Here is a 13,497-nt window from a genome sequence, read left to right on the forward strand (position 1 = left end):
CATGCTTATTTAATACTTCATCTATCGCCGATTGAGTCTTACCTCCATTGGCATGGGTATTGTTGCCAATGTAGGAGGACGCGAGTTTAAGTGCGCTGAAGCGCATTATCCTCCTATTTATGGGTTAAGAAAGAGTTATGAGTTGTTTCAAGTATTGTGTCAAAAAAAGCAGATATGATCAAAATCTATAATTAGATTGTTCAAAAAACATATTTTACTTGTATAATTTGAACTCATACAGGTTATTTAATGAAACAAGTTTCATGATGTACCAATAAGCTACGCACTATATTCTCTTTTATTTCATCATAATTATTTTGCAAACTTGTCTAACAATTGTGACAACTTTTCGTTGATATTCTTCATTTAATTCAACATTATTGTAACTCATATCAAAACTTTATACACATTGTTAAAGTCATCCATAACCAGAAAAATAAACAAATAAAAAAATTATATTTTATGACATTTATTCAATACAAACACACTTTAATGAATGCCTCACATATCCAAAAGCTAATTTCACAATCGATTGAAACAAAAACTAATCTCATTAATATATTGTTTCGCTACTATCGGAACAACATACTTTAGGTTCTATTTTGGTGTAATTTTCAATTGGTGTCGACAATATCAATATATACCAGTTGATTTCGGTCACTTCCAATTAGTATATGGTGTATTGATCGATAAAAAAATAAATTTTAAAATATAATTTTAAAGTTAAAATTAATTTTTTATTATTTGTTTTAGATTTCTTGAATGATGAATTGTTATATGCATAATATGAGACAATTTTATCGTTTATGGATTTTTTTCATGTTTATTTTGAATTTGTTTAATGATAAATTATATTTATAAAGCTTATTGAAGAGTGTTTTTATATAATTGATGAGTATTTTATATTTAAAATTTATTTAATTTAACTGTTTGATATTTGTAAATATTTTTATATACATTATGAAATGTTTTTAAAAAATAGTGATAAATTTGAAACGGTAAATCGAAACAAATCAGTATTGGTGCATACTAATACTAATAAATTTTTATTTTAAATTCTAAAAATATAGAGAATAGAAAAACTTGAATCATATTATAACTTCTAACTATTTAGGACAAAATAATTATCCAAGGCGAATGTATGCTGAAAATGTTCCATAAATAATAATATTTTTTATAGGTATCTGAAAAAATACATACCAGTATCGCCAAACACAATAGCTTTTTTCAAAGCTGCATTCAAGGGGCTGTGTCGTCGGTCAGGTTGGCGACACCGATGTTCTCGGTAGAAAACATGTCATTTTCATACATTTTTTTTTATCTTTTTATTTGGGTCATTTTTATAATTAATCGATTTTTCGGGTCACTTTTGAAAAAAAGCCTTAGTTTTACTTAAAACAAAACAATAATATTTTGGACATATCACAGAGGGTAGGCCTGTAAGGAGCGACACCAATGGCAACGATAAGCCGAGCGCAACTGCTGCACCATCCATCAGCCTACTTCTCCAGACTACCCCATTCCCACTCCTCCTTCTCCATCAATTTCCGCCGCCGCAAATTCTCCGTCACTCCTCCTCTCCTCTGCTCCTCCTCCTCCTCCTCCTCTTCCTCCTCAGCATCCACGAATCCGTCCATCGTCGGAGATCTTTTGAATTATCTCAACGAATCCTGGACTCAGTTTCACGCTACAGGTTTGCCAAATATTGGTTCCCTCCATCCGTTTCTTTCAGCTTTTGTTTTAGTATTTGAACATATTACTATTTCTTTGCAACTCCAATCTGTAATTAAATTTATCAGTAATTCTTTGCAAAATATTATTTTTTTGTTTTTTATTTTTTCTTATTTAGTGATGAAATCTCTAAATTTTAGCATTAGTTTTTCTTTATGTACAAGTAGAAATTACAATATTATGAGCATAAAGTTGTTTTCACATAATAATTATCACATCTAGTAGATGAAATGAAACTAATATACAAACTAATCTAGATATAGCCTGCAAAAATTTAATATAAATTCGAATTAAATTAGTGCATTAAAGGAATCGAACGCGATATACAGGTTCTAAGGCCTACTCTTTGCCATTGAGTGACAATGCCTCGTTGAGAGAAAATCACTAATTATTTGCCTTGGACCAAACTTATTAAATTTTCTTGTACACAGCTGAAGCAAAACGACAACTAATTGCTGCTGGTTTTCATTTATTAAATGAGAATGATGAGTGGGACCTTAGGCCTGGTGGACGATACTTCTTCACTAGGAACATGTCTTGTTTGGTGGCTTTTGCCGTAGGAGAAAAGTGAGAGGAATATATCTTGAAAATTTTTAATTTAAAACTTTTGCAATTAAAGAAATTTCAAGGGAATTCTGCGTTAGTTTTGCAGGTACATTGCTGGTAATGGCTTTCATGTTATTGCTGCACATACAGACAGTCCTTGTCTCAAACTTAAACCGAAGTCTGCGTCATCTAAGTCCAATTATCTCATGCTCAATGTACAAACTTATGGAGGTGGTTTATGGCACACTTGGTTCGACAGAGACCTAAGTGTTGCTGGAAGAGTCATTGTTAGGGCTAGTGATGGTTCATTTCTTCACAAGCTTGTCAAAGTAAAGAGACCTCTTCTACGAGTACCCACATTGGCAATTCATCTTAACCGGTTATCTACTTATTCCTTGAATAACCATTTTAAAATATTGTTGTTTTATGTTTGAATACTGCAAATACTTTTAGGATTTTTTTTAAATAATTAATAATGCCTTTATTGGGATTGGCTAGTGATGATCCTGGTATTTTGTTGTTGAAGTCAACCCTACTTTTACTTTTTACCACCTATTGAAGCAGATAAATTGGATGAGGAGATCATTTTTATGCTAAAGTTCTTTTTCTTTCTCATCTATAGTTCATATCATTGTTTATTTTTTCTTCCACTGATATCTGTCAATAGTTTCTATTATTTGTATTACTAGAAGACTTTTAATTGGCAGATATCATAGGATCTTAATAAATGCCATCCATTTTGACTAGGGTAATGCGATTAATTGGTAATTTCATCCTTATGTTTCCCTCTAGAAATGAATTTCTTTTGGCTAAGCCATAGAAACATTTATAGCACACCCTAAATAGGATAAAATTTTGGTAATATCGTTACCATATACTTTAGCCAGTTCATCCTTTTCTTTCTTTAACTAAAACCTGTTAACATATATTCCTGATTATCCCATAATGTTGCCTGAATGCTTAAAATTTCAATTTGCCTTTTTCTTTTCCTTTCTTGAAAGTAATCACTTGCGTCAAAACTTCCTGCAAGATCATTAATGTGCTAACTTTTTGTATAACTTCGAGATTTCATATGCTTAAGTGGTAAACTTTCAAGATATACAGTTGCAAAACATATTGATATATATATATATAGCAGTTAGTAAATATTCGTAGGATCACTTATTTCCAATATTATATTTCCTTATCCATCTTGAAAAGAAGATGGACAATAAAAAAGTGTCGTTAGGTTCTCAATGGCAGTTCTTTTAAATTTAAATTTGTTTTAATCAAATCTCTCCTCTTTCATATGTCGAAGATGTTTGTTTTGTTGGACCGATTGTCAATGCATCCTTCTCATTCTCTGTCTACATTGTTTCCTTTAATTTTTTAGCACAGTAAACACTGATGGATTCAAACCAAATCTAGAGACTCAACTTGTTCCCCTGCTTGCTACAAAACCAGAAGAAGCATTTCCAGAATCAAAAGAGAAAAGTTCTTCATCTCCCAAGGCTGCTCATCATCCACTACTTATGCAGGTATTTGCTTTTGTATTATGCTCGTTTGGAGCTGTTCAAGCAGTTAATTTTAATGATGTTGCACTTGCTATGATTAAGGATAAGCTTTCCCTCTCTCCGAATCTGTTTGAAAGAAGCTCTAACAAGAAGAGAAAAGGCTTGTAGATGGTGGTAATATTGTAATTGCAATATTAGCTCAAATGTGGATAAGCAATCTAGTGAGGAGGGACTGAATTGAATTGAATCAAAATTTCCAAGGTTAAAGTTAAATAAATATAAATGTGAAAACAACAATATAAATAGTATACATGAAAATTAAAGCACTAGTGAATTTGATATTAGATAACGTAGAAGGGATAGAGAAACTAATCAGAATGATTTATGGAAGTTCTTTCCCTTAGCTCCCCTTGCTGAAGGGTCCAGTTTCTTTAAGCTTTAAAAATATCTTTCGAAGGCTAAGGTATAACTTTTACACTATTATCTTTCATTTCTAACGTATGACTTTAACTACCTACCTTCCAAAGCTGAGGTAGAGATCTCTAAACCCCAAAGTGCGTTTTCTACTTAAAATTTTTACACAAAAAATATCAAGGAAATTTAGTTTGGAAAACTCACTTGAAGTTTCTTTTTTCATTTTACATCAACGACCTATTTAAGTCTAACTATGTCAATACTTAAGAATTTTCTTTGTAGAATAAAATAAGAAAGAAGATTTTATTGTTATGGTATAACATAGGGTAGGCTCACAAGGTTGCTTGTGCAAAAAGAAATGAATCTTTTGCATCCTTGAACTGGGATAATAGATCATTGTTTAATTGCAATAGAGCAGTGCCTGGCTAAAGTGCTGGGCATATATTCAACTAGGACTCTAGGAGTGACTTCATGTGAAGTATCTGGAAAAACCTTTATATGGTTCTTCTTTGGTATAAAAAAATTTGGACAGATTCTGTTTTTCTAGTATTATGGATAAACCTCTTTTAAGATGTCTATTTTATGTAATTTGCCATCTTTAAAAGGAAAAGAAAAAGAATACTGCATGATTAGACCTGAGAAATTGTTAGCCTGTCCATTTTATAGTTGCTGCCTTGCAACACCCATTGCTACCCATTTTTAGATTTGTTTCACTATTTATTCCTAACCTCCTATGATTTTGCAATGATTAATTCTCTTATCTGTGTAAGATGTGACCATTAATTCCCTTATTTACATGATATAGGTGTCCACCATCCTGATCTAGGTAATTCATAGTGTAGATAGAACATGTGTTAAATCTTTTTCTTAATTTGCTTGCAGATTTTGTCAGATGAGCTGGGTTGTGATGTTGATGACATTGTCAATATTGAGTTGAACATTTGTGATACCCAACCTAGCTGTCTTGGAGGCGCAAACAATGAATTTATATTCTCTGGAAGGTTAGATAATCTTGCTTCAAGTTATTGTGGTTTGAGAGCTCTGGTTGATTCATGTGGATCTCCTGGTGATTTATCAAGTGAACATGCTATACGGATGATTGCTTTATTTGATAACGAGGAGGTAAACTTTTCCAGAGTTATATCTATTTATGCATGCTTATAAAAGGAGCTTGAGCCTATTTGAATGACTAGATGGCTTTGGAGTGGTAACTTTGAACATGATGTAATAATATGGCTTGAACACCCAGGATTATTGACAGAAGCCTAATTTCATGGTATGAACCCATCTAACCTGAGAATGAAATGAGCATTGGACCAAACTAAAAAAGTAGAGGTATAAGCACAAACGTTACACAATTATTGTTACAAACATCAGCTGCACCCTGCTATTGGTTTTCTGTTTGCATGTGCTTTCCTCCTGCAAAATGTGCTACTTAGCATGCCTTTGCAATCTGAGTTATTCTAGCTAAAAAATGGTACGTAGGGAAATATATGATGGAATAAATCTTTTGCTGGGATTATTTCTTGAGAAGCATGAAATCAACACAAATAGAACCTGTTTGATAGAACCTGATAGAACATGGCACATTCATAATTTAAAACTTAGGTCATCTAAACAAAATCAAATTGTAACAATTATTGACACAGACATACTTGTGAACTGGATTGCTTTGGAATAGGCTGTACATGCTCCTGGATCATGCAAAATTTGTTTGTTATCTGTTAGCATGTGCATGTAATATAGTTGCCCTCAGCACAAAAATGTGCCATATACAAGATTGTAGCATGGAACGAATCCTTACCTCAGAAAATTTCTTGTCAAATACTGTAGAAGATAATTTTATCTGGGAGAAGTATATAAAAGTTTTAATTACTTTCAGACCTTCAGGAAGTAAACTGCTGTTTTTAAGTGAATTGCCATGTTAAGATATTTTTGGTTGTCCTCCCAGAATTACATAGTCACAGAATTTTTACTATTCTTGACCAGGTAGGTTCAGATTCATATCAAGGTGCAGGGGCACCAACTATGTTTCAGGCAATGAGACGCATTGCTGGTTCTTTAGCCAACAGTTATGCTGGTGAGAGTGCCTTTGACCGTGCGATTCGCCAATCATTCCTTGGTATGCATCAACTGGAAGCCTTTAATTGTAGATTGCATTCTTTGTAATTTCATTAGTGCTTTTTGTTACTTATTAAGAATCCTTTTTCATCATCCTTAAAAGAAAAGAAAAAAGAGCGTACCTTTTCAGCAGGTAGGACCTTTTTATTCTCTTTTGAGAAGGATGATTGAAAAGTCTTCACCTTTTTATATCTCCATCTCACACTTCATAATTTCTCCTTATGACTCATGTTTGACACCTAAAATTTGGAATGGAGATTTTTTTTTTTTTTTTTGGGGGGGGGGTTATGGCTCCTCTAATAGGAGCAAAAGATGTGGAAAAAACTGAGTGGCCGTTTGTAAAACACATACTTGTGTCAAACACAGTTCCTTTAGGGTTGCCCTCAACCAAAAACAGGATGGGTAAGAGGCAAGATTTGAGTAACTGAGTCTAACAGATTAACAAAGGATCAAGGCTTTCACACCCGAGTCTAGGCTGCATAACAACACATGAATTTGAGCTCTAGCAGTTTGAGAAATTCCAAAAGTAAAAGCACGGGACAAATTAGGCATATCAACTGAGCTCAAGCAAAACTTGAGCTTATCAAAGGGGATCAGTCTCGTTAACATGACAGTTACTGTTTTTGATTCAAAGACACCTGATCACAGCTTATAGATTGACACTGTTTTGGAAACCGGACCAGGTTAGCTGGCCAAACTGATTTGAATTGGGAAATCCTGACCTTTTAAAGTGGAATTGTTTGTTAAACCAGTCTAGACCGAATTTAACTAGTTTCAGGTCATTCAATTTTACATTTTTGTCTTCCAACATATCTTTTGCAAGAGGAGATAAGAATTTTTTCCCTTTTAATTATTAATTAGTTGCCAAATTATATATTCTTTTTCATCTTTCACCTATGTTTCATGTATATTTTAATAACAAATTATATTAACATATAATATTTCTGCATCCAGTTGAACCTCATTGAACTCATTGGATTAGGGTCCACCAATTAATGGCTTCTTAACCTCTGAATGTTGAGCTACTTGTAGATCAGTCATTGCTTTTTGCATAACCCACATAGTATCCTGAGTGAGAGAATGCCAAAGCCCATGCCTATATGGAGTATTTAAGAGGGAAATTTAAAGGACTCACATCTAACCTGAGATTCATTAGTAAATGTAAATAAGGAAAATATGTAATCTTAGCACATGGGCATGGATTGAACTGTTGCTTGGCAGAATACAAACTGTCAAAACTTTGGTTGTATTTCCATTTAGTTGGTGTGTTTTACATATGTTGCATTTACAATCTATGCCTGACCATACTCTTTTAACTCCTTTCTCTTATCCTGTCTGTCTATATAGTATCTGCTGATATGGCACATGGAGTTCATCCAAATTTCATGGATAAGCATGAAGAACACCATCGACCAGAAATGCATAAAGGTCTTGTGATCAAGCACAATGCAAATCAGCGGTATGCTACCAGTGGAGTAACAGCTTTTCTCTTCAAAGAAGTTGCAAAGATGCATAACATTCCTACTCAGGTAACTCCATTGCCATATTACAGTAGAAGAGGTGATAGTTGGAGAAGGTAGGATGTCACTGATTAGTAAATGGATTTTAGTAACTATATAATGTGATTTTGTAAGACAAAAGGGGCTACTTGATGAGGAGTTGCTGGTTGTCACATGTTTACCGTGTAGACCTACATTCCTGAATTGCTACAATTGGACCGAACATTAACAATAAGTGGATATAATGTCTAGTCATATGTAATTTTTCACACACCTTGTGTCTTGAAAACACGAGTTATGGTGATGGATAACAATGGGACAGTTGAAAAATGAATATAAAGAAAAGAAAAAAAAAAAAAACAGCAGAAAGTTACATGTTCACATTCTTCTAGTTATATAATATGCATGTATGTATCCTCTTTGAGTTTTGATTTCCTTGTAGGAATTTGTGGTAAGAAATGATATGGGATGTGGATCCACCATTGGTCCTATACTTGCTTCAGGAGTTGGTATTCGTACTGTTGATTGTGGCATTGCCCAGCTCTCTATGCACAGGTACCGAATCCATGCATGATAACCTGCAACAAATAGGATTTATATATTGTTGCATTTTGCCCTATTTGTAAAATGCTATTCCAGAAATACACCTATTGGTATCATGTAGATCTTAATTATTTTTCTACTTTTGATTCACACTTTTTGCAGTGTGAGAGAAGTATGTGGGAAGGAAGATATAGACATTGCTTACAAACATTTCAAGGCATTTTACCAAACTTTCTCCAGCATAGATAGGAAGCTTATTGTTGACTAACTGGTAAAGTTAAAATTATTCATGTCATTCATATTTTGTAGCTCAAAACTAATTTTTCAAATAAATTATTTCTTGCTTCATCCTTGAATCTAGAAATTACATAAATAACAGCAAAAAAGGTGATGTCTTTAAACATAAATGCTTCAATTGTTGTCTTTCCCATTAGTTTAAAGTTTCTTTGTCTTCAGTTCAGACTATGAAGTTTGTTCATCTTCACTTTGTTCTTTCTTTCTTTCTTTCATTCAATTAGACGAATTAACTTGCAACTTCTCTTCAAAGCTTGAGCTAAAACTGATAAAAACATGAGAACACGAGAGCCAAAACTGGTACTATCTTTTTAGCATAGAGTAAAGTTGTCGGAGTTAGTGCCATCAACCTAACCATTTTATTGGGTTTATAAATTTGTTAATTTTCAGCTTCTTTCTGAGTTTTAATTTGACATTTGAGACAAATAATGTAGCAAAAAAGAAAAAGGAATAGAAAGAGAGACTAAATCAAAAGAAATTGAATAAAGAAGTAGCTTTAATTTTCGGGGAGTTTCACATGTTTGATTGATTAGGAAATGAGTACGGTTGAAAAGGAAAAAATATATTTATTATTAAAATTTTAAAAGTAAATATAAAAATATTTTTAAGATTTTTAATTATTTTTTGAATTAGAACTAAAATAACAATAACCCAGCTAAAATTATTATTAAACCAATAAAATAAAATCAACTGTTAGACCTTCATAATTAAGACAATGACAAGAATGATTCAAATATATAATTTCGAAAAATTAATAACTAAATCGAAAAAGTCAACAATTAGGTGACCAAAATAGAATGAATTACTTAAAAATTATATTTTAAAGTTGTTTATTAATTTTATTCGAACCGAGCAAGTAAGTAGTTTTCAAATTATAAGGGAAGTATTCTTCACCTTAAATTTTAAATGAATTGTGATTTTTTTTTAATTATTCAATCAATAGATTCATGGACGGAGGGGGGTGTTCGTGCCCTTAGATTTTTCAAATTATCAAATTTTTATATATATAATTTATTATATTCTTGATTCACCCCTCACTTCTTAACAATTCGCCCCCTTAGTTAAAGATTTATATATCATTTCCTAGAAATGTAATTTTTTTAATTCCTAAATTCAAAATGTTAATATTAAAAAAATATAAAAAAATTGTTATGAAAATTCTAAAAATATCAAAAAGATTTTTTTTAACTATAGCGCAAAGACTAAATTAGCTATTAATCTTTTGAATTAAGGTCCGATGTTATTTTATTAACAAAATATAATTTTTAAAAGTTGAGTGATCGAAATGTAATTTCAAACAAAATTTAGGGACAATTGGTGTAATATACCCTATAAAAAATTAAGACAAAATTAATTACTTACTTATATTTTAAAAAAAAAAAAAAACCAAAAACAAAGTGGCTGACATGGCACCTTATGTAACTCTAAAATGATAAGGCACATATGAGAGTGCGGTGTTGGGGTTTTCCAACCATACACAGTACCTCAGTTATTTTAGCCTAATCTCTGCTTCTGTTTTTTCTCATCAAAAATGGCGGCAGAAGCTGTGTTTCGAAGAAGCCCTTCTGCTTCAACTCCATGGAAATCTCCTTCTTCAACATATAAAAGGTCTAAAACTAATCACCTTTTACACTTCACTATTCGAGCTTCTTCTCATTCCATTGATGATAAGAACAAAGCTTACAAGCAACTTGGTCAGTTCCTTTTTTTTCTTTTTCTTTTCTATTTCATTTTTGTTGATGAATTTAACTTATTGGCGTTATAATTCGAAATAGGTGTTGGAATTCATCACTGAATCCTATAATAATACTGGGTTTTTGTTTTTTGTTTTTGTTTTTTTACCTTTCTTTTCCTGTATATATGCTTTTAGAATCTGATTTTAGAAGGTGAAAGTACTTTTATTATACTCACTTATTCAAATTAGTCCCTCAACTTAGTCTTTTATGCTCTTAAAAGGAAACAAATAAGACTAGAATTCAACACCTGTATCGATTAATGAAAATTATTATTATTTGCTGTTCAACTCTAAACCAAGAAGAGATTTCATATGGTAAATTTTATCTAATATTAAAATTTGGCTTTGATTATTTACAAGTCTTGTACTCTTCTTACATTTAGAATTTTGTCCCTTTAGTCCCTCTACTTTCTAATTTAAAATTTTAATTTTCTCTTAAATTCACTAATTTGATATTTTGAAAAAAAATACTCCCTTAGTAGTTATGTAACAAAAAAAAATGTTGTAATAGATAGAAGACTTTTAATGGTAGTAACAATTGGACTTGTTTTTTTTAATCTGAAAAGTAGTGGATTAAATTCCTAGAAATAGAATTAGACGGACTAAATTTCAAACATACTGAGAGTAAAGGGACTTTGAGCATATTTTAATCTTTTTTTAACTAGTACATAGACTAAATTGATCTATTTAATGATATAGAGACTAATTTGAAGTAGTTCCTATAATAGCGGACTTGTTAGGTACTTTTACCGATTTAATAATTTTGCTGAAAAATTGTGAATAAGATACTTCCATTAATGTTCTTCTGACTTTAACTGCAACTTTTCGATCTCTTGAGAAATTTCCAGCACTATCGATTTTTCAGTGACCAAATTGATGCATTACTGTATTTTCAGAATACCAGAATGGTAGCATGTTGCTTCCTTTGATATTAGAATATCAAAAATTAGGTCTGCTTTAAGTGCTTCTAATGTGCATGTTTAAGTAGTTATCCATTTTCTGAGTTGACATCTTTTTATCACTACTTACATTAGGTCTATTTTCATTGAAGAAGAAGATTGAAGATGTCATTCTCCGAGCTGAGATGTTAGCACCGACTGCCTTGGAACTTGAAGAAGCAAGGAGAATAAAGCAAGAAGAGATGATACGCGATTATGATCTATGGAACGACCCGGTTAAATCCAGTGAAATTCTCGTGAAGTTGGCCGATAGTGTCAAAGTGGTTGATGCTCTGAAAGATCTTAAATACAAGGTGATGTGCACTACATACTAGGAGTTCAATGTGAAAATCATTAGATAGGGCTTCGTCCGATTTTGTTAGCTTTCGCTCTATATCAATTTTTACTTGTTTCTGCAGGCTGAAGAAGCGAAGTTGATTGCACAGTTGGCTGAGACGGATGCCGTAAATTACAGCCTTTTTGAGCAAGCATATGATGCATCTTTGGCTATTAGTGATTTGTTAGATAAATATGAGGTATCTAGGCTCCTTAGGGGGGCATATGAAATGGAGGGGGCATGTGTCATTATTAAAGCCAACTCTGAAGGCAACAAATCCGAGGTTTGACTTCCACTCTTCCTTTTCTTCTCTCTTGAGTTTACTTTGGCTACTGATCTCCGGTAAGGTGGATGTCATCGTTTTTAAAACGTTCATGCGAAAAGCATGGAACACGAGACATATGGCTAGAATGATGCTCCATTTCGAATTTTGTTGCTTGTGATCGGCAAAATATATCCTGTTGTATTCTAACATGATCTTAATAAATAATCTTTATCATCAGGTGTGGGCTGAACAACTTCTAAGCATGTATATGAAATGGGCGAAAAAGCAAGGGTATAGGGGTAGAGTTGTTGAGAAGGACCTTTCTACTAACGGTGGTATCAAGTCAGCAACTATCGAGTTCGAATTTGAGTACGCTTACGGTTTTCTTTCAGGAGAGACTGGTGTCCATCGCATGATAAGGTCTCAAAACGATTCTGTTCGCAATGAGGTAAATTTATTAGTACCTTTTAGCTCAGTAGGCATCAATGTTGTTCTCTCTTACCAAACCTTGTTATTTCATGGGATCTTGCAGGTTAGTTCAGTAGGCATCAATGTTGTTCCCCTATTCCTTGGAACAACTCCAGACCTCCAAATCAGTGATGATGATTTGATTCTTTCGTCTGTTTTGTCACTCGGAGGGAAACAAAGCCGAACTGGATATACAGTCTGTGTTCAGCATATCCCTACCTCCTTAACTTTTCAATCTTCAGGTACTTAATTTCCTGTCAGAACTCGAAAGTTATTATCCATGCTTTGTTTCGATTCAGTTCCCATCTTACATTTCGATTAACCATGCTTTGTTTCGGTTCAACCTCCAGCTTCTGCTCCCCATGCCCATGAAAGAGCTTGATATGGATAGCTTCCAGCTTTGTTTACTGTAATCTTCTATGTTTTGCTTTGGCATTGTTCTTCAAAATCCTTCTTTTATGTGCAGGTGAGAGGAGCTACTTTGCTAATCAAATCAAAGCTCTCAATCGGTTAAAGGCCAAACTTCTTGTGGTAGCAAACGAGCAAGGAGTCTCCGATGTAAGTAGCATCAACACAGCCGCCATGGTGGACATGTGGCAAAAGGAGACTCGAAGATACATGTTTCATCCCAGCAAGTTAGTACGGGATGTAAAAACTGGCCTCGAATTACCTGACCTAAATTCCGTTCTAGATGGAAATATTGAAGCCCTAATTGTAGCTCATATCAACACTAGACAATCTAATTTTACAACCTAAAATTCCCCATTGCTTGTTTGTACTCCCCACAATCCAAATATTGTACACAAACATATATGCTTTTGAAAAAATAAACCTCATTTTTTCGGTTCATGAACACGAGTGACTCAAGAACATGCCAAGGCTTTTTCGGACATCGATTGATGTCTATCGGCTTGCTTACATTACGAGTTCATGTCAAAATGCAGTTTTTTAAAGACGCTACTGCTAGACTGCTGCATTTAGTAGCCATTTACTATCCAAAACCCTAAGCGCAGCTCTTCAAAGCATATGAATGAGTTACTACTTGTTTATTACAAGACTATTTTATTACAGCAGGTGACAGGTTTTGTTCATTTATGAAAGTCCCCCAACAAT

At 33.0% G+C, this 13,497-nt stretch overlaps 2 protein-coding genes across 2 annotated transcripts; both read left to right on the top strand.

The window, feature by feature from the left end:
• The first annotated feature begins 1,205 nt into the window (after positions 1–1,205).
• On the top strand, positions 1,206–8,807 carry LOC107918286 (probable aspartyl aminopeptidase). The gene is made up of 10 exons (XM_016847814.2): positions 1,206–1,285; positions 1,429–1,693; positions 2,163–2,298; positions 2,384–2,656; positions 3,650–3,794; positions 5,067–5,306; positions 6,174–6,306; positions 7,653–7,834; positions 8,247–8,359; positions 8,510–8,807. The coding sequence occupies exons 2-10, from the start codon at positions 1,456–1,458 to the stop codon at positions 8,613–8,615; spliced, it is 1,566 nt and encodes a 521-aa protein (XP_016703303.2). The 5' UTR covers positions 1,206–1,285; positions 1,429–1,455; the 3' UTR covers positions 8,616–8,807.
• Positions 8,808–10,045: 1,238 nt separating this feature from the next.
• Positions 10,046–13,233, top strand: LOC107920123 (peptide chain release factor PrfB3, chloroplastic). Its single transcript, XM_016849657.2, has 6 exons — positions 10,046–10,335; positions 11,411–11,628; positions 11,734–11,934; positions 12,155–12,364; positions 12,449–12,626; positions 12,851–13,233. The coding sequence occupies exons 1-6, from the start codon at positions 10,173–10,175 to the stop codon at positions 13,138–13,140; spliced, it is 1,260 nt and encodes a 419-aa protein (XP_016705146.1). The 5' UTR covers positions 10,046–10,172; the 3' UTR covers positions 13,141–13,233.
• Positions 13,234–13,497: the final 264 nt, after the last annotated feature.

Source organism: Gossypium hirsutum, chromosome D13, assembly GCF_007990345.1.
Source record: "Gossypium hirsutum isolate 1008001.06 chromosome D13, Gossypium_hirsutum_v2.1, whole genome shotgun sequence".
NCBI lineage: Eukaryota > Viridiplantae > Streptophyta > Magnoliopsida > Malvales > Malvaceae > Gossypium > Gossypium hirsutum.